The sequence below is a fragment of the Acipenser ruthenus genome, chromosome 14, assembly GCF_902713425.1.
Source record: "Acipenser ruthenus chromosome 14, fAciRut3.2 maternal haplotype, whole genome shotgun sequence".
Taxonomy (NCBI): domain Eukaryota; kingdom Metazoa; phylum Chordata; class Actinopteri; order Acipenseriformes; family Acipenseridae; genus Acipenser; species Acipenser ruthenus.
In genome coordinates, this window is record NC_081202.1 from 3,548,578 (window position 1) to 3,569,570 (window position 20,993).

At 38.7% G+C, this 20,993-nt stretch overlaps 1 protein-coding gene across 1 annotated transcript; it reads left to right on the forward strand.

Moving 5' to 3' along the window:
• Positions 1–1,392: 1,392 nt before the first annotated feature.
• On the forward strand, positions 1,393–20,917 carry LOC117419890 (cullin-associated NEDD8-dissociated protein 1). The gene is made up of 15 exons (XM_034033236.3): positions 1,393–1,756; positions 7,366–7,509; positions 7,665–7,819; positions 9,581–9,704; positions 10,306–10,562; positions 10,757–10,862; positions 11,053–11,198; positions 12,194–12,486; positions 12,910–13,051; positions 13,670–15,166; positions 15,595–15,690; positions 16,246–16,415; positions 16,523–16,687; positions 18,189–18,296; positions 18,797–20,917. Exons 1-15 carry the CDS (start codon positions 1,689–1,691, stop codon positions 19,019–19,021), a joined length of 3,696 nt encoding a protein of 1,231 aa, XP_033889127.1. The 5' UTR covers positions 1,393–1,688; the 3' UTR covers positions 19,022–20,917.
• Positions 20,918–20,993: the final 76 nt, after the last annotated feature.

Here is a 20,993-nt window from a genome sequence, read left to right on the forward strand (position 1 = left end):
CTCCACCACCATGCCACCCTTGGCCCATATAACACAGGCCATCTGCTCACATTCCTTGATGGTCTACTGGATGCTCTGTTCCAACAGGAGCAAAGGGAGCCAGGGCGGCCAGAGCAGCCCTGTTATGTTGTCATTTGAGACAATGTCAGTTTCCACCGCGCTGCTCTGGTCCGCAACTGGCTCCATGACAACCCAACATTCTCTAATCTGTTTCTCCCACCCTACTCGCCATTCCTTAACCCCATAGAGGAGTTCTTCTCAGCATGGCAGAGGAAGGTCTACGACTGCAGTCCCTATGTGCGGGAAAACCTTCTCCAGGCTATGGGGAGGCTTGTGGGGACATAGCTTTGGAGTCCTGCCAGGGGTGGAGAAGGCATACCAGGGGGTATTTCCCCCACTACCTGGCCAGGGAAAAGATTGCCTGTGATGTAGACAAAAACCTCTGGCCTGACCAAGGCCGGAGACAGGATGCTGAGGCCCAATAAAATTATTTACCGAGTAAAAGTATTTTTACTTGGGCAACGTTTGTTTCCCCAACTTTTCTTGACTACTAGCAAATTCAGTTGAAATTCTGAAAATAAAATGTTGAAAATTCTGGTATTTGTGCATTGTTTTTACACTTGAGCATACTCTAACATAATTTACACAGATTACAGTAGCATGCTGTTGCAAAGTGCAAGATTTATAGAGGTAATACTGAAAAAGCATGTTTTATAATAGTGTTTATCTTTGATCTCACCTGTGTGTAACGGGTATTCAGAAGGGTCTATTTATTTGATGGCTTTGTGTGCCATTTGAAGGCAATGTTACATTTAGATGGAAGATAACATGTTTTAGAATAGAGCATCACGTTTTGTCTGAGACTTCTGAGGTTTGGCCTGTACGGTGTGGGTTTTTTGTTTTGTGTTTATAGTTTTGAGTAAATGGAGTATAATTTCAGGAAACGTGTGTAAATGGTTGTGAAAAACTGTAAGAATCCAATCTATTATCATTGCAACCATTGCAAAATATGATCTACCAATACGCAGAAACTTAGGCATTGCTAATATTTAATATATGTGTTTTCGGACTTGTTTTAGGTAACAGCAGTGCATGAAGCCTGTGTGTATCACTAGCAGTCACTGTGTTTGTTTGCAACTTACAGTACAATATAAGAAGTATTGATGAAATGTTGACAGTCTCTTCAAATGCAAAGTGACCAAAGCTAACCGCTGACCTGTTTGTGTGAACTTGCTAAAAAACATTATATTTGGGCGCCCACAAATTATACCCGCCTCCTCCAAGCGGGTCATCAAAGTGAAAAAAAAAAAACAGGAAGCTCCTTCAGACAGTCTGTTGACTGACACTGATTTAAACAAGTTAGAGACGCGTAATTCGGTTTGTTGGTCCCGCCCCAGTGAAAACTGGTCAACTCTGACCTTTTTACGCCCAGAGCCGCGGCAGTACTTCCAGGTTCTGCCTCCCTCTGCATTGAGACGAGTGTAGTTGGGTCTCCATTCAAACACATCCAAACTACCGGGAATGATACTGTTATCAGCACACAGGCATTAGAGCAGCTAAACAAACGTGCACCCCTTCACTGCGGAGAGGAAAATAAACTGTAACCAACAGAGAGAGAGAAAGGGGAGCAACAACATCAACACTTACCGGAGAAATACTGACTGCAACTCTCCAGTAAGACTGCAAACATGGCGAGCGCCTCCTACCACATCTCTAATCTTTTGGAGAAAATGACTTCTAGCGATAAGGATTTCAGGTAAACAACGTTTCATTAGAAGCAGAATCGTTCTTACAGTTGGTGTAGGTCGTTTTTATTTTACATTCGCTCCCCAACTTTGAAAGTTTCTTTTAAAAATCTGAAGGCGCTCGAGCACTGTCAAAAAAAAAAAGATTTTCAACAAGCCCGAGTTAGTAGGCCTTAGATGGCTGTTGATTTTTTTTTGCTTTAAAATAAAAACCGTTACAACTCTTTACATTATGTTTGACCATTTTATTTAACATTCTCCCCTGCGGCCCATATCTACTGCTATATTTTTTCTGTTATTATTGTTATTATTATTATTTAGAAATGAAAACAACCGCTTTTCATTGTCATGGCCATCATGGCTGCCCTGCCATTACATGTATATTATTATAAACAATACTCCTGTCACTGTCGTATTAGTTCTAATTTGATGTGTAAAATATAACCCAAAATAAACATGCATATGTGGCCAAGTTGAGAATTGAACTTGAGTTTCGAGGTATCAACGGTAACATCTAGCTACACGGTGTACAAAGGGTAAAACACAGAAATAAAACTAGTAGTATTTTTTATTTTTTTTAACGATTTTACCAAATTGACAAACCACGTTTGACGTATAATCCTTTACTTTTTTTGACAGTGAGAGGGGAAAGCCACATGTATTATGGTTTGTACTGGTGGGGTGGGTGCGTAATATCATTAGAATACATTCTGCACTGTGACATACCTCTAGTACAGTAATGTAATAAGTATTGCATATTTAATAGGAGCTCTCGATTCTGATCATCAGTGGGGTTCAATTCTGCCAACAGAGTTCATAAAATGTAATGAGCTTTGCCTTAAAAGAAAATGTGAACACACGTGGTTATAATAATTAAGCATTGTAGAAACAAAGCCATTATGGTTATTTATCAAACCATACTAGTTTGATTTTTACACACAGTTCATGTAACACGTGTTTTATGACTGGCTTTCTGTGCTGTAATATTTGTTTTGAAAGGAGCTGTTTTTAAATATTGGCACTGAATGGCAAATCTTTAAAAGGACAAATCTGTTCCTGTTTTGTTCATTTAGAATCAGGTAAACTATAGTATCTAAAATGGGGATAGCTATTCATGACTTCTTGAACTTGCAAAAACATGCTTTTTTGTGTTGTGTCAACATGTCTAGCTCTCTGCCTTGTCTAGGCCTATTCATGTTTAAAAACAAGTAGAGGACACCACATTTCTAAACAGATCTTTTGGTACAGGACTCCAGGTGCAAAGAGAAGTCAGGTGCTTTAACTGCTTAATATAGGCAAATGATCCATAACTATTAAACTCGCATTTGTGATAAATCTAGAAATCCTGAAAGTCTTATAAATAAGACTAAGTGTTTTTCAGTGCCTTCCTTGAGAGACTTATGATACAGGAAAAGCAGTCACAGTATCTTTATTTCAGAACCTAAAAGTTTCAAATATCTGAGCACAGAATTATTTGTGTCTTCACTTTCAATAAGCGGGAAACGTTTTTTTAGTTAAGTGTATAAAATGTTCTGTATTTCTGCAGTGAGGTAGTTTAAAAATGACGACTGTGTTCAGCTGTAATTTTTGTCCCCATGGAAATATTGTTGTACTATTTATTTTCTTACATGTCAATACTGTAGTCTTCGGTTAAGAGTACACCCTTCGGGAAGCAAGCCGTGTTCTCTTAGCCAAAGTGTTCTCCAAGACAGAGTTAACCACCAGACGCAATATGAATCAATAAATAAATATGTATTACTTGTCGTGACGCACATGCATCAACATATAAAATTAACAGAGTGCGAGAAAAGGAATAGGCAAGTGTATGTTAATAAACTATATTAATAAAGTAACAGACAAACTAAAGTTCATAAACTGTCAAACTAAATTAACACCCCTACACACGTTAAAAAATGCAGCAGCAGCTATAGATTAATTATGAATACATGTACAGGAGCAATATTAAAAAAATATACACAATTATTGACAGAATGGTGAAGCAACTCACCTGAACGGAAAACACCAAATTGCTTGGCAACTAGGGCTGTAAATCTACGTTTAATTGACTACACGTTTTAAACCCATTGTTAATCGGTCGTTTAACCGGCCATACATTTAATTTTTCATTCATTTCATATTTTTATATTTTACTTCCAATATTTTAAGTCATATTTTAACCTCGGTTTGTTCAAAGCGCGTACCATATAGATCCACTTAGACAAACAATGGTAAACATAAAAGCATAAAGGAGGACTGTAAATTAGCACTAATTTAATTTATTTTAATAGCATAAAAAAACATTCATAGTCGATTTTACAACGTACCATTTCTCCAATAGCTTTATAAAAAGTGTGTGTATCCAATGTCGAAAAAACATTAAAAAACAACTCTATTTAAATTAAACTTAACTACATTTTTAGTTTCATTCACTTTTATATTGTTGGCAGGAAACAAAACGTCCAGAACCAAAAACCTTTTTTTTTTTTTTTTTTTTTAATTAAAAATCGAAGCCGTTGTCTGATACAATACTAGTTCCCAGCATCCCTCCCCATCACAACGGCGCTTGCGCATTCACGTGAAAAAATAAAGACTTCATTTCCCAGCGTTCCTCTCTTTCACGGCTTCTCGGTTCAGCTCGCTTGAATAATTAAAAGCTGTTCTGTAATTGCAGATGTCCTGTTGAACACACACAATAAAATATGGACAAATAAAAAGGTGTATGCACTTTGTATAAATAAATACGTTCTTTTTTTAAATAAATAAATAAATAGTTGCTACATGTTTCTTTTCCAATGCGTTAGTGTTTTACTCTGGCGTGAATGAAACCGTGATGTGCCATAATCACACAGGCTATTCACTTTACTGAAATAATGTACAGTACTAAGACTAGGGCCCTATGGAATTCATGTTATTTTGTTCTGATTCCCATTTTTTTTTCTGAGTTCCGTTTCTACCGTTTAAAAAAAAAAAAAAAAAAAAAAAATGTAATTAGGTTAATTTAAATAAACTTATGCACACCGAAGGCAAGGTGAACAACACAACTGTAAACCTACAGGCTTCTACTTTTTCAATTTGGTTTACGTTCGTCTTTATTGGATTAAGTATTGTTTTATCTAATTGTACTGAAAAATAGTATTGTTAACTTTAAAAACGGGTTGTGGTTTTTTTTGTGGTTTTTTTTTTTTGTGGGGCGCTCCAAAGCAAACAGTAGGCATGTTTCATAACTTAGTTTTGAACATGATCAGTTCTATATTACTGCTATGCCCATGGTTTGTGTGAACATTGGGATCGTATTGTTCAAAGTGACTGCTGTAATAGCAGTCTGTGTGAGGAGTACTTTTTGTGTTGTAATACAGACTATAAAAATAGTCTGCAATGTTGTCTAATTGTTTAAGTCCTTAAAAAGGTTTCCATTTATTTTCCATGATTGCATTTATTTAACGCACTCGAACGGTGAATTATTTTCACTGACTCAGCCCTTCTCGTTGTTTATCCCTTACACAATACCTCGTCTCATTTACAACCCAGCTACAGAAACCGCCCCCCCGCCACCCATTCCCCCACTTTTGAAACCAATGTTACGCCACTGCCTGTACTGACCATTAGTTTCACGTTTTCCCTTCAAATATGTAAATCTCAAGCTTACTGCTCTACTGCCAAATGCATTTATTCATACAGCACTTAATTCTGCGTTAATATTCTTTTGATTCTGTGATTCCGTCCGTGTTCTTGTTAACACGGATTCCATAGAGCCCTATAAGACCTGAAAAAAGGCAATGCGATGGAGATACACAACAGCGCAGGAAGTTGGTCTGCCCTTAATTTATGCAAGACATATTTAGAGTGATCACGTGGAAGAACAGGTCAGGTTTCATTAAAGGGGAAAACCCTAGAAAGGGAAACATATCTTTGCGGAAAATATGAAAAAATAATTTGATAATATATTTTACTGTTAAGTTGCGTTTAAATGTATAATACAAATATTTTTAATCCACGTTTACCATTTAAACCCTTACAGCCCTATTGGCAACTTGTGTCTGATTCAGGATTTTTTTTCAAGAGCTTGAACAATTTCCAACTTTTATAGCAAGAGAAACAGCGGTGCGTTTCGCTGTTTTGTTTACATGCCATTTTGTAGCGATGAGGTGCACTCGTAAAAATCAGAATACATAACGAGGCAATGATAAATGACACTCTCGCAATAACAAGTCACATTTAAAAAGATTGAATAAACCAGTTAAGTTTTGATGACGAGTTATCAAGTTACAAAACAGTACTGTATCAGTTGTGAACGAATCTCAATCAGTGCCAGAAATATTGTTTTAAGCGAAGTTCCTTTAGCCAGAGCATTTGCAATGGGGGGATAACCTGTTTCACCACAAGGATGTTCCCTTTGGTGAAGTTTTCTCTTAGGAGGTGTTCCTATACGCGGAGACTACTGTATCCAATTAATGATATTGAACAGGTAATGCATTATGATATGATGATATAAATGTATGCCTTTAACTTACTTGCTGAATTAAAACACATCCAGGAGTCTGAAATCTGAATTTACCTTTACAGTATGAGATCGACAGGTTGCTCTTAATTAACTGCCAAAATACAGTATTCTTACAAAGGAGACGCATCAATAATACATTTTTGGCCCATGACTGTGTAGGACCATAAGAGTAGTCAAAGGGTTAAACAAGCACCTAAATTGTAACGAGAAGGTGATTTAAGACGTCAGACTGGCCAAAGTAGCATGGCCCACTAGTTAGCTAGGGTAACTCCTTAGAATTCACAAGATTGTTACAGCTTGATCTGTTAATGAGAAGAGACACTGATATGTGTCTGTAGGTATGTAATGAACAACAGAGCAGTCTGTTTTTTTAAGGAGAGAGCTAGTCAGACAGAGGAAGAGAGAAGAGGAGAAAAATTGGAACATCAGCTCTCCAGCAAGTAACACCAAGCTAAAACAAGCCAATGATTCAATAAACTCGGAAGACCTAAATGTTGTTTAAAGGACTCAAAATAACTACATTAACCTGGATCGAAAGGAAGAAAGGAAAAGTTAATTGATGAATTAAGTGATAATTAAGTTAAACACCCATTACATATTAAGTGCTAATTAAATTCAAAACCCATCGCACATATTAACGTTGGATTCTTAAATTGGACACAATAACCCAATTCTTCCTACAACTGGCTTGCAAAGTAAAATTTCTGTAAAGCGCCAAGTATTTGTCAGTTTAATAGGATGCAATATACCCTTCAAAGAAAAGAGTCATTTAATAGGATGCAATATACCCTTCAAAGAAAAGAGTCATTTGATGCTTCTGTGCAGCTTTTATCTGAAGCACATAGTTGAAACTTGGCTATAGGCAACCTGGCTTTATCACTGGTTCTTTGGGAGAAAAACAGCATAACTTTGAGCTGAGATACAAAGATGCTCATAATGAATATCACAGATGACTTTATTTCTGTTGTTGTTATTCTGTATGCTTGTGTGTGCGTTTGAACAGGATGGTTGTGCATGGAGGACATTACTACTCAACTAAAAAAATATAGGATGTTTTTCCCAGCAAAGTTCTATTGGGGTTGTCCTCTTAAAGGAATCTCCCTTTATGATTCTCAACAGGTTCATGGCCACCAATGATTTGATGTCCGAACTTCAGAAAGATTCCATCAAGTTGGATGATGACAGTGAGCGTAAGGTGGTCAAGATGATCCTGAAGCTACTTGAGGATAAGAATGGAGAGGTGCAGAACTTGGCTGTCAAATGGTAAGCAGTGATTAGTTACATGTGCAGTTCTTTTAAACAAAAAAACACAACATAATAGTGAGTATTCTGACGTTTATAAAGCAACATGCAACAGTATTGCATATTGCTAATAGTATTTTTTTTAATACACATTGTGGTTTTCTTTTTGTTTTCAGTCTCGGACCACTGGTCAGTAAAGTGAAGGAGTATCAAGTGGAGACTATTGTAGATACACTGTGTACAAACATGCTGTCAGACAAGGAACAGCTGAGAGATATCTCCAGCATCGGCTTAAAAACAGTGATTGGAGAACTTCCTCCAGCTTCCAGTGGTAAGGACTGCTTTAATAGAATAACTCCTAATTCTACAACACTGCTAGTACTTGCTTTGTAAGAATATTAACATTGGATTCTTTCTTTCCCTGTTTTAAAGTCAGTTGTATTAAACCTGGCTGTTTGTTTATTCTGAGAGCCATACTGTAGATTTAGTTAGCATGGTAGAGGAACTCCTCTGATGTACGTGGTCATCCCGGTTGACTTCATTTTTCTTTCAGTAATTTATTCTGCTAGTTGGACGCTACAGGACTCGTCTTTTCTCGTCTCTTTGAAATGGAAAAAAATGTGGAAAAAAATGGAAAAAACACTTTTCATCGATGAAAAATCTCCGCTAATTGGCGGATTTTCGCTTTTACTCAGTCCCCCGGGGCTACTGATGTAATTCCCTTTTATTTTTATTATCACATTTATGACAGTTGGTGTAAAGTGTTTGCAGTGTAACACTGCTAAATTATTATATAAATCGATCTCGGCAAAGAAACAGGAAAAAAAAAAGAAAAAATAAGGTAGTTGTTTTTACATTATGTACCCCGTTGCATTGGTGCTTGCAGACGGCTGTCTTGGCAAGTTGCTATTTCATTGGTCCACAAATAAGTACAGTTCACATTGCAGAAAATGGCAAATAATGGAACAGAAGGAAGGTTCTGGGGAAGAATTAAGATACATATATATATATTCTGTTTTACTTGTGGAGCGAGCGGGGTTGATCACGGACATTGTTGACAAACCCTGTAAACCCCCACTCTCCTGGAATAATCCATAAATTAGGCATGTATAGCTCACCTTCAAACCATGAGCATTGTCTCTGCCTTTATTAGAAATGCTTTTCTGTTAAATATACTGACGGTACGCTTGCGTCTTATACAACAATAACTAAGTCTGCATTTTTTTATGCGTACCTGCGACATACCAGTTATGTGAACCCCTGATTATGAAAGAGGATACAAGGCGTTGGAAAGCCATATTCTCTACAGAAAACATGTAGACATAATAAATACTTGTCGCAGTAACTACAGCTTTCTTTGTGACCTGATGTTGATGGAGACAAACATGGTGGTCCAGTGAATTATAAAATATACCCCAAGTTTAAACAAGCAGCTTTTGAAAAACAAGAAGTTGTCAGACATTTGATTCTCAGAGAAGACACACAGAGTGAAAAATTAAGAGGTCATTTTAAACTTTATCAATGGAACGTTAAGATTTGTTTTAAGTTGTACACTGTCTTTAAGTTTAAACTTTTTTTTTTTTTATTAAACTTGTATGACAAGCAATTAGTGTTTGTTTTTATTAGCACTATTTTCGTACATTTTTTTCCATGGTAACATAAAATGAAGCAGAAAATGTCAACTTTGTGCTTAAACATTTACAATATTAAATGCTTAGTATTGCAAATAGGCCCAAACGAGCGGATGATTAGCTCAAGTTTAAGAGCTCTTGCCTTGTGTGTGCCCGCACTGAAACTGTTTTGTATGGCTTCTTTTGTAGGTTCAATGTTTAGGCATTAAAGCAACAGATACAATTATATTTAACTTTTTCAGCACTAAGTTACCCTATAGAAAGACTGCCTTGGGTTAACTAATTACATAGCTTGTGTGTTATACTGAAAAATAAATAAAAGGACATAGATTAAGATGTACATTAGATCTGCTTTTCAATACCATGATACATGTCTACAGTGTTGAAAGAAACATCTACACACAGTAAACATTCGGTTTAACAATTCTCTGTTTCTTTATTACCAATTATTTCTCTTGTAGGCTCTGCTCTAGCTGCCAGCGTTTGTAAAAAGATTACAGGACGTCTTACAAGTGCCATAGCCAAGCAAGAAGATGTCTCTGTTCAGTTAGAGGCCTTAGACATAATGGCAGATATGCTATGCAGGTGAGGAGCTGCTTTTTTTTTTTTTTGCATATTTGTTTTACAATTTTAGATCTGTTGTATTTATTTGTTGAGGGGGGTATTCTTTTTCGATGCCTAAGTATGTAGGCGATTTTCTTATGAATAGCAGGATCTGTAGATGTGTGGGTCTGGAGAAAACACATGCAAAGTGAGTTATTTTTGATGAGGAGAATGTGACCAAGGTGCTATACTGTATAAAGCAGTTTTAGAAATCTATATATATATATAATATGTGTGTGTGTATAATATGTATGTGTGATGTCCTAAAGAGACAGATCTTGGTAAGCGAAGATAAGTGTGTTTCAGTCCCTGTATTTCGGCATCAAATTTACATGAAAAAATTCTGTTCAGCTATCGATCCAAGAATGTAGTGTTTTATTTTGTGAGGTTTAATAAATGCTTAAGATCTTGTCCAATGCTCAAATCCAGGAGTGCTGCTTCACATCAGAACTGTCTGGACTGCACATGGCTAAAATTAACGACTTCCTTTTTAGTAATGATTGAGAGAAACTGTACATGACTAAGTAATGTTTCAGTCCATTAAAATGACACACATCTCTGTCTTATTGCTGTTTTGCACTAGGCAAGGGGGCCTTCTGGTTAATTTCCACCCATCAATTCTGAGCTGCCTACTTCCACAGCTGACTAGCCCAAGGCTGGCTGTGAGGAAAAGAACAATCATCGCTCTGGGCCACCTTGTCATGAGCTGCGGGAATCTAGTGTTTGTGGACCTTATCGAGCACCTGCTCGCAGAGCTGTCCAAGAACGAGTCCATGTCAACCACCAGGACCTACATACAGTGCATCGCTGCAATCAGCAGACAAGCAGGCCATAGAATCGGTAAGCAACACCGAGCACGCGAGGGACAGCTGTACACTTTGCTTAAAGCTGCAGCGTAGCATGCCCTTAATACACACACTGCCATTGTGTCACTCTGTGATTAACAGCTTAATGTCATCTGCAAGCTGGTTTGTTGCTGTTGGAAGCAAAAGAGAGATTTCTCCTTTTCCTTTTTTCTTCTTTTATAAATTTAGGTGAATATTTGGAGAAGATCATTCCCCTGGTGGTTAAATTCTGTAACATAGATGATGATGAGCTAAGGGAATACTGCATCCAAGCCTTTGAATCTTTCGTAAGGAGGTATGGACAGTCTGTATGTAAAACAGTAATGTAGAATCCAAAATTAATCTGGGTGGGGTGGGGTGGGGGGGCACTTACAAAAAAAATAAAAAAATAATAATAAATAAATAAAAATAACTTGTTTGTGTTTTTGATTTATTGCAATTTATTACACCTTTTAAATGTGAACTCTTACTTTCTTCCTTTCAAGGTGCCCAAAAGAAGTCTATCCCCATGTTTCCACTGTTATTGCTATCTGTCTAAAGTACCTGACCTATGACCCCAATTACAACTATGACGATGAGGATGAAGATGAGAATGCAATGGATGCAGATGGAGGAGATGAAGATTATCAAGGTACGCAGGGTTTGGTACTTAAAATGAAACCACTGAACCCCGAGTGGTATCCTAACTAATCACTAACTGTTTGACTCCAGTCTGTCATTTTAAGAACACAAATATTGTTCTGTTACAGAACTAGAAGTGTTTAGGAGACTTAAATAAATCACTTGATGTGTTTGGTTCTAGTTTTGTACAATTTATAAGTGATAGAATATTGCTGCTTCTATATTTCATCCAATTACAGTTGGTTTAAAGTAACTGGATACAGAAGGCCTCAAATGAGCGCTAGGTTCTCCAAGAAGAGGCGTTAATCATAGAGAAATATTAGAGCTCCAGCATACGCATTTAGGGGAGTGCCATTCAATAGTAGTCGTTCTAAGACACCATTGCACTTTTTAGAACATTGGTGCTAACCCAAGTGTCCCGGCTAAGTCTCACCCTCTCCACATTCCAAAGATCTTCACCAATATCTGGAACAAAAAATTGAAGATGTGTTGATGCCTTTCCACACTCGCCAAGAATAGATTGAATTTGCACTTCTGAAGCCGAGATTGTTTTTCACAGATTGGTCCTTTTGTCCAGTTGTTTTCGTTAGCTTTACAGCGAATAGCAAACCACCGTGAACTGCCTTTTATGTTTAAACTGAATAGTTTGTACCCAGCTTCGGATTGCCCTAGAGCCAACACGACCATAACAAAAGTGGATGAGAAGTGGTTTTGCTGCAACATTGTATGAAGATGTTTTGCTTTGCATTCCTCAGATGTGCAGCTGGCACATGTTCATTTATTTGACCCTGTTGCATTTCTGATCTTGCGGTCCGATTTGGGGATTTGTGTTGCAGTTAGCATCCTTTTCTTTCAGCCACAGTGTTTCAGTGTGCTGCGATAAAATGAGAACAAAAGTTCTGATCATTATCCACAAAATATTCCTTCTAAACTAAAGAAATATACCTGCATTGCTTTACTTTATCTGTTACACCCTGTATGATTCCTTTTCTCTTGCTCCAATAGGAAGTGATGATGAGTACAGCGACGATGACGACATGAGCTGGAAGGTGCGGCGCGCTGCTGCCAAGTGCCTGGACGCGGTGGTCAGCACTCGGCACGAGATGTTACCCGAGTTCTACAAGACTGTCTCCCCTGCACTGATCGGCAGGTTTAAGGAGCGGGAGGAGAACGTCAAAGCGGATGTGTTTCACGCGTACCTGTCGCTGCTTAAGCAGACTCGACCAGCACAGAGCTGGTTGTGTGATCCTGACGCCATGGAGCAAGGGGAGACCCCGCTGACGATGCTTCAGAGTCAGGTGTGTCTCGCTGTATTTTTAAACAACACAAGCACCACATCCCATATAAAAATACCTGTGAGGATTTCTTTGGGATAAATGCAGCACAGGAGATGTTCTAGACTAGGTTTAGTGTTGAGCACTGCAGAAGGTCGCATGAGTCTCTGAAACCTTGCACTATGTTTATTTTGCACTCAACACTGATACTCGTAATGATTCACAATCTGTCAATAAATATTTCTGTTTCAGGAATGGAATAATCTCATAGTCTTTTGAGTGTTTCTCACAGCCCTATTTCATTGTTCACTAAAACTATGCTGTCTGTTAGTAAACACTACCTGGCAATGGTGTGCGCGTTTGTGTGCATATTCCAAGCTTGGTTTTGAGTACATGCACTACACGAGTGTCGTCTGAAAAATAACTTAATCCTCTGTCTATCAATAGGTTCCTAACATTGTGAAAGCCCTTCACAAGCAGATGAAGGAGAAGAGCGTGAAGACTCGGCAGTGTTGCTTCAACATGCTGACGGAGCTGGTGAACGTGTTACCTGGGGCGCTCACACAGCACATTCCTGTTCTCGTTCCAGGTATGCACTGCAAGCGCAGGGTTGACTCGACTCCTCATGAAAGATTGACAGTAGTGGAGGCTGGAGTGGACTGCAGGTTTGGCATTGGGAGCCTGCAGTGTTAGCTTCACTACCCTGCTCTGAAGTAAGGCTATTCTGCTACTTAAGATGAAAGTCATATTGAAATGAGAAGTACTCTCTAATCTCTAAAAGTCTGCAGCTACCAATGACCAAGCAGTAAACTCCAGCCTCAAAATACTGTCAGTCTAGTTTCTGGTTAGAAAAAGCACATGCCAGTGGCAGCTGTTATGTTTATTAATACTTCCATACTCCATGATTGCATAATCTCAATGGAGACCAGAATTGCTTGGTTTATTGAAATTATTACTTGAGACAATGAATTACACCACCCCCACAATGCTAAACTTGAAACATGTATGACAGTGTCCTTTTAATCTTTTAAACAATTTGAAATCGCCTTCCAACATGTTCTTTGGGAATATTTAACTGCTATATAAAGCTGTTTGTGTCTTGCTTCCTGTGTTAAATAAATACCTTTTTATTAGTTTACTATTGGGTACTTATGAAATTAAGATGGAGGGAAATACATTTAAAGCTGCTATTCTTTTTTCTTCACAGGCATCATTTTCTCGCTCAATGATAAATCCAGCTCATCAAACCTGAAGATAGATGCTCTCTCCTGTCTGTATGTCATTCTGTGTAACCACACCCCTCAAGTCTTCCACCCTCACGTGCAGGCTCTAGTACCTCCAGTAGTGGCCTGCGTTGGGGACCCTTTCTATAAAATCACATCCGAGGCCCTGCTGGTCACGCAGCAGCTTGTGAAAGTCATACGCCCGCTGTACCCCCAAACGGCTGCTTTTGATGCAACACCGTACATTAAAGATCTCTTCTCTTGCACCATCAAGAGGCTCAAGGCGGCAGATATTGACCAGGAGGTGAAGGAAAGGGCGATATCCTGCATGGGCCAGATCATCTGCAATCTGGGAGACAGTCTTGGCAGCGACCTGCCCAGCACCCTGCAGATATTCCTGGAGCGGCTGAAGAACGAGATCACCAGGCTCACCACGGTGAAGGCTTTGACTCTCATTGCCGGCTCTCCCCTCAAGATAGACTTGAGGCCTATCCTTGGGGAGGGGGTGCCTATCCTGGCCTCCTTCCTCAGGAAGAACCAGCGGGCGCTGAAGCTGAGCACCCTGGCCGGCCTGGATATCCTGATGAAGAATTACAGTGACAGCGTGACTCCCGCCATGATCGATGCCGTTCTGGTGGAGCTTCCGCCACTGATCAGCGAGAGCGACATGCATGTATCTCAGATGGCCATCAGTTTCCTCACCACCCTGGCCAAAGTGCACCCGGCCTCTCTTTCCAAGATCAGCGGCTCTATCCTCACTGAACTGATTGCGCTGGTGCGGTCGCCACTCCTGCAGGGGGGTGCCCTTGGCGCCATGCTCGAGTTTTTCCAGGCTCTGGTGGCGACTCACACAGCCAGTCTAGGTTACATGGACCTGTTGCGCATGTTGACGGGACCAGTCTACGCACAGAGCACAGCGCTTACCCACAAGCAGTCTTACTATTCCATTGCCAAATGCGTGGCGGCACTCACGCGAGCGTGTCCCAAAGAGGGACCAGCGGTGGTCGGGCAGTTCATCCAAGACGTGAAGAACTCGAGGTCCACTGATTCCATCCGCCTCCTGGCTCTGCTATCTCTGGGGGAGGTGGGGCACCACATCGACTTGAGCGGCCAGCCCGAGCTGAAGTCAGTCATCCTGGACGCATTCTCATCCACCAGCGAAGAGGTCAAGTCGGCAGCCTCCTACGCGCTGGGCAGCATCAGCGTAGGCAACCTGCCGGAGTACCTGCCTTTTGTCCTGCAGGAGATCTCCAGCCAGCCCAAACGGCAGTACCTGCTCCTCCATTCCCTGAAGGAGATAATCGGCTCCGCCTCGGTGGCCGGCCTCAAGCCCTATGTGGAGAGTGTGTGGGCTTTACTGCTGAAGCACTGCGAGTGCACGGAAGAAGGGACCAGGAATGTGGTGGCGGAATGCCTGGGCAAGCTCACCTTGATAGACCCCGAGACACTGCTGCCACGACTCAAGGGATACCTGCTGTCAGGTGTGTTCTGTCAGTCTTCGGATGTCTCCGCAATAAAGAGCCAGTACTGTAGCTGTCATGATTATTGCTGCATTATTATTTTATTAATGTATGAAGTCTTTTCATTGTATTAATACCACAATGCTGGCGTTGCTGTAGTGTAAAAAGGTATGTAGCAATGTGCAGAATGCTGCTAAAAGGGTTTCCCTGTTTTTTATTATTCCCTTTAGAACAGTAGTTCAAGTGTAATATTCCTGTTTGTTTTATAGTAGAAGTCTTGTGGCTAAATCTCAAGAGACAGGGTAAACTGGTAATGCATACATTTGTACATTTTAAACCTGATAAGACTTTCTCAGTCTGCAGCAAGAAACACAATTAAGTACTGTTTCACATAAAATCAGAAAAATGCTATTTAACCTTCACTAAACTGCCCCTATTCCTCTCCACAGGTTCTTCTTATGCACGTAGCTCAGTGGTAACTGCTGTGAAGTTTACAATTTCCGATCACCCGCAGATAATTGATCCTCTTCTAAAGAATTGCATAGGTAATAATACTAATACTGAAAACATGCTGACTTCAGTTTGTCAACCGGGGTGAGGTGCAATGATTGCTTACAAGAATTTCAAATCTGGAAAAATATATATATGTATTTTGTGTCATGAAATGACTCGCAATTCTTAATAATTCAAAGTAAAACCGTTGTTCATGATTTTATTAGATGCTAGACCTCACAGGAGTTAAAACAGTAAGCACATTCCTTGGCTATACCAGCAATCATTCCTTGCTATGTTTGCAGTCAGATTGAATCGTTATGTGCCTGCCACTCAACCGCCCCCCCCCCCCCCCCCCCCCCAGAGGTAAAGCCTTTGAAATGTGTAGCACTGGTTGTTTTTCGAATGTTGATGTCATACAACTTTTAAGGGTTTGAGTGTGTGTTGTAATTTATGTAAAATAAAGTGAAAGGTCAACTGAAACATGCATAAAGATGTTTGTTGTAGATTTATAAGTGCTTTATCAAACATTCCCTCATAAATGACCCTCATAAAATGACTGTTATAAATCTGCAATTATTTATTTATTTTATTTATTTATTTCATAGGCGATTTCTTAAAGACTTTGGAAGACCCGGACCTCAACGTAAGGAGAGTGACTCTTGTCACATTCAATTCTGCAGCACACAATAAACCTTCTCTTATAAGGGACCTCTTAGACACAGTTCTCCCTCATCTCTACAATGAAACAAAAGTCAGAAAGGAGCTGATCAGAGAGGTAAATGCACACAACCCCACATGTACATATTCATTGTTTAAAATGCCAGCCTGTTTAAATCTCTCATTTACAACTGAACGTTGTGTGTGTGTGTTTTGCCCCCCAAGGTGGAAATGGGACCATTTAAACACACAGTGGACGATGGCTTGGATATCCGAAAGGCAGCCTTTGAGTGCATGTACACACTTCTGGATAGCTGTTTAGATAGATTGGACATCTTTGAATTCCTTAACCATGTTGAAGATGGATTAAAGGACCATTATGATATCAAGGTAACGCTGGACACAATGTATAAAATATGTGAAAACGTGCTTACACTTTGCAGGATCAATCATTAACCCTTTCATGTATGAAGGATTAAAAATAATTGGACTGTGTGTGTGTGTGTGTGTATATATATATATATATATATATATATATGTGTATATATATATATATATATATATATATATATATATATATATATATATATATATATATATATATATATATATATATATGTATGTGTATATGTATGTGTGTATATATATATATATATGTATATATATATGTATATATATATATATATATATATATGTATATGTGTATATATGTATATGCATCTTGGTATGAGTATTTTAATTCAGTAAACAAATGGAAGATACAAATGCATGATGACCTCATAGGAGGGTGCCATTTTTTCCCCACCATATATATATATATATATATGGTGGGGAAAAAATGGCACCCTCCTATGAGGTCATCATGCATTTGTATCTTCCATTTGTTTACTGAATTAAAATACTCCTACCAAGATGCATTCACAGTAGCATAATACTGCGTAATACAAATCAATCATTTTTTGCTGTAATTAACATAACTTTCATTAAATAATCTATATAGTGCAAATATTGTAACCTGGCCAAAATGATAGAAAATACTTTACAATAGTTTAGCGTTACTACCATTTACATCTAGCCATTAAGCACTGACATCAGATGAATCTAAGTCAAGTTACTTTGTTTAATAACCTGTAAGTAATTCAAAACAAGGAACATACCTAGTTATACTATTAATGGTCAGAGCAAATGTTAACGTTACTATCCATTCACAGAAAGCCATCAGTAGATGTTTTACATTGAACTGCAGTCCACAGTTAAAATAATAACTCCTTTCTGAGTATCTTGCTTTTTCTTATTAGTTACTACGTTGTTCTGCTTAGCATTTAGTATGACTTTTATATTCATAATAAAGTTAAATTACCTTTCTAATTTCAATGTTACCCAAGTTTGGCTTCCTTCTTTTAGCACTTGCTGTATACATTATTGTATTTCAGTTCACACATTAAAGGTTTGCAGGTGCTGTGCTCCCGGAAGTGTTTTTTCACGACTGCCTAGCAACAGCTGCAGAAGCTGCTGTTTGCGTCATTACAGGGGAACTCAAGCAGGGATCTGTTCACTTTAGCTGAAAACAAGGCAACAATATGTTTACTGTAGAATTTTACTATTCTGAGCATTGCATAATTTAGGGTCCTTACGTTTTAATATGCAAATAACGTCATCTGACTTGGGGTTTAAGACTCTCTTGTGACACTTATCAAACGTCAGCGTTTAGAAAAAGACGTGTTTGCTACTAGTAGCTAATATATAAGGCTTTTTTAGTGTACTTGAATATGTTATTCGAATAGTTTTATTTTTGTGTATTCAACTACAATGAACCGTCCCTCGTACAAATTGTCTTATTGCCTAGGGGTGGACATTGTGCCATTGTGATTAAGTGCTCTTCCTTTTGCAGATGCTGACTTTCTTGATGCTAGCTAGACTATCTTCACTCTGTCCCAGTGCGGTTCTGCAGAGATTGGACAGGCTAGTGGAACCATTGCGAGCTACATGCACAACTAAGGTAGGAATGCACTTCTGTATTGGGCACATGAGGTAAGTGCACATGCTTGTGTGCGGGACTATTTCAAAGAGTTCAAGAGAAAGAAAACATGGAAATATATTAAATCTACTTGCAAGATGTAGTATGGGCTTTTATTAATGTTACTATCACAACATTATACTAAAAAGAAACATATGACCATATTCAAACAACACTTGTTACTTCCTCATTCTCAATTGTCTCTGAATATGGCTGTGACTAGTAAAGCAGGACAAACCTGTAATTACATTGATAAAGATTTATCTTTTTTTAAACTTTTATTTAAAATTATCGGTCATTTTCTTTTTTTGTACAACTATATATCTATTATAAATCACCAAATATATTAATTGTGCACAGTTTGAGCAGCCAGAACTTGACTGCCCGCACTGCAGGAGATGACATCTCCCTGTTTTAAAGCCGTGCATGAACTCCTCATGCAGAGTTCTTCACATTCACATTGCAATTCCCTGTGTTTGCAGGTGAAGGCCAACTCTGTGAAGCAGGAGTTTGAGAAGCAGGATGAGCTGAAGAGGTCGGCCATGCGGGCAGTAGCAGCACTCCTGACCATTCCCGAAGCAGAGAAGAGTCCACTAATGAGTGAGTTCCAGTCTCAGATCAGCTCCAACCCCGAGCTGGCAGCCATCTTCGAGAGCATCCAGAAGGACTCCTCCTGTGCTAACATGGAGTGCATGGACACCAGTTAAAATGTCTGCTTCTGTCCAAGGACCCTTTTATTATTCCATGCATTGCACTGAAATTACAGTTTAAAATGAAACCACAACAAACAAAACAAACATTAAAAAGAAAACACTGGTAAGATTCAGAGCTTATCACTGTTCCACTTTTACTTTCAACAAAATGGTATGTTTGTTTTTTTGCTTTTCTTCTAGTGTTTAATCCAGGAAGCTGCAGAGTGCAGAGGGCACTTCCACACAGCGCTATTTGGTAGCGAAAAAATAAAATCGCGGTCTGCTTTAAGTCGCTGATGGGAGATTTGTGGAGTTACTGTGTACTGAGTAGCATCTGATATGCTTTTTGACTATTTTGGGGGAAGGGTAGGATTTAAACCTTGTGTAAGTTCATGTCCATTTTTTTCCCATTCCTTTGAGTTTTCATGCTGTTCACATACAATTGTGTTTTGTACAATTGTAATGTTACCACTTCTGCCTAATCTTTCTTTGTCCCAGTTGCCCTGATACAAACTGACTGGCAGCAAAAAGAACCTGCTTTTGTAAGATTTTACATTACATTAAAGTGGTGTGGCACAATTGGTAAAAATGCAAGTAATATCGCCATGTCATTTCTTATGGTGAATGGTGAGCTATCTGTTGTGCTGTACCCTGGCAGTTTTTTTTTTTTGCATGAGCTAGAATCCCAGTGTATAGCTTGTATTATAACGCATGTACACTTGAATCAATACATGTCAACTGTCAGTCTGTGACCATTTAGAATGTGTCTTTCTAACATTTAATTGTTATTTGTTGCACTCCTAAATGCAGAATGTTGAGGGTAACAGTGACATTTTAAATTGTGAATTAAGCTTTAAATGCCAGCATTAAGAGAAGTCTGTTGTGTGCCAGGGCTTTGGTGTAATGGTTTCTGTCACTGAAACATAACTGCTCTACACCAGAAACAAGTGGGTACAATATAGATGTCCATGCAAAACAGAATTTCTCAGTTTACTGGGCAGCCACAGATGTCTCTAGGAATTTTTGTCGTTGTTGTTGTTGTTGTTGTTACCGTCGTCATCCATTGGACGACATGCAGTTTTTAAGTAGGGTTGATTTTAGGTTCAGTTTAATTTCCTGAATGTTTAAACTTTGAGAATAAACAAGTTTAAATATTTTAACTTTAATATACATAGAATTTGTTAGATCAGAAAACCCATCATTTTAAATCCATACAGCAGTGTGCCATTTTATTTTTTGTACTTGTAGAAGAGTGAATATGCTTCACACTCTAGACATACCTCTATCAACACCAAATGCTAACATTACACTTTGCTAATGCTTAAACAATGTTGTTGGGAGTAGGGGGATTGTGTGCTTCTTCATACAGTTAAACTGATGTTGTGCAGTTTTGAAATTAGGATGTTTGCAATCGACCCGAGTTCTGTTGCTTCAGTATAGTTTTAACCACCACCCATCCACAAATATACACCTCTTGAATTCCTCATTGAAGAAATTGATTTATTGCATGGAGCCTGCACACACTAGAAAGGTCTCTGTTCTGTGCACCTCCCCAATCCGATTATTTTGTCTGGAAGTCCTCTTCCCGGACTGCCACCGTAGTGGAATAAAAAATGCTCCAGTCTACTTCACCCTTTCCAATGTGATTCTTATTACAAATTCTTCTTAAAAAAAAAAAAGGTTAAGAGTTCTTGTTCTTTAAACTTTAAAGGTCTGCATCTGAAGTCCACATTTAAGATAGGTTCAATTTATTTCCTTTTGAATGTCTTGAACATAATACAGTACCTGTTGTAGTACTACAGTTTGTATGCTGCATGGTAGAGGAGCCTGCCATGCTGTTTCTTTACAGTGTTTTGTGACATGTGAGAAACCATGTCGGCACATGTTATTAAATCGTGATACTGCAAAGTACATTGCTTTCATTTTGTACTTTGGGTTTCATTACTTTGCTGTTTGAATTGACACACTCCTGTGTCATTAGGATGGG

Bases quoted from the DNA above. Each gene is read 5' to 3' on its own strand.
- LOC117419890 (XM_034033236.3), top strand. From the start codon at position 1,689: ATGGCGAGCGCCTCCTACCACATCTCTAATCTTTTGGAGAAAATGACT. The intron at 7,820-9,580 runs GTAAGGACTGCT...TTTCTCTTGTAG, and splicing joins ACTTCCTCCAGCTTCCAGTG to GCTCTGCTCTAGCTGCCAGC. The intron at 16,416-16,522 runs GTAAATGCACAC...TTGCCCCCCAAG, and splicing joins GAAAGGAGCTGATCAGAGAG to GTGGAAATGGGACCATTTAA.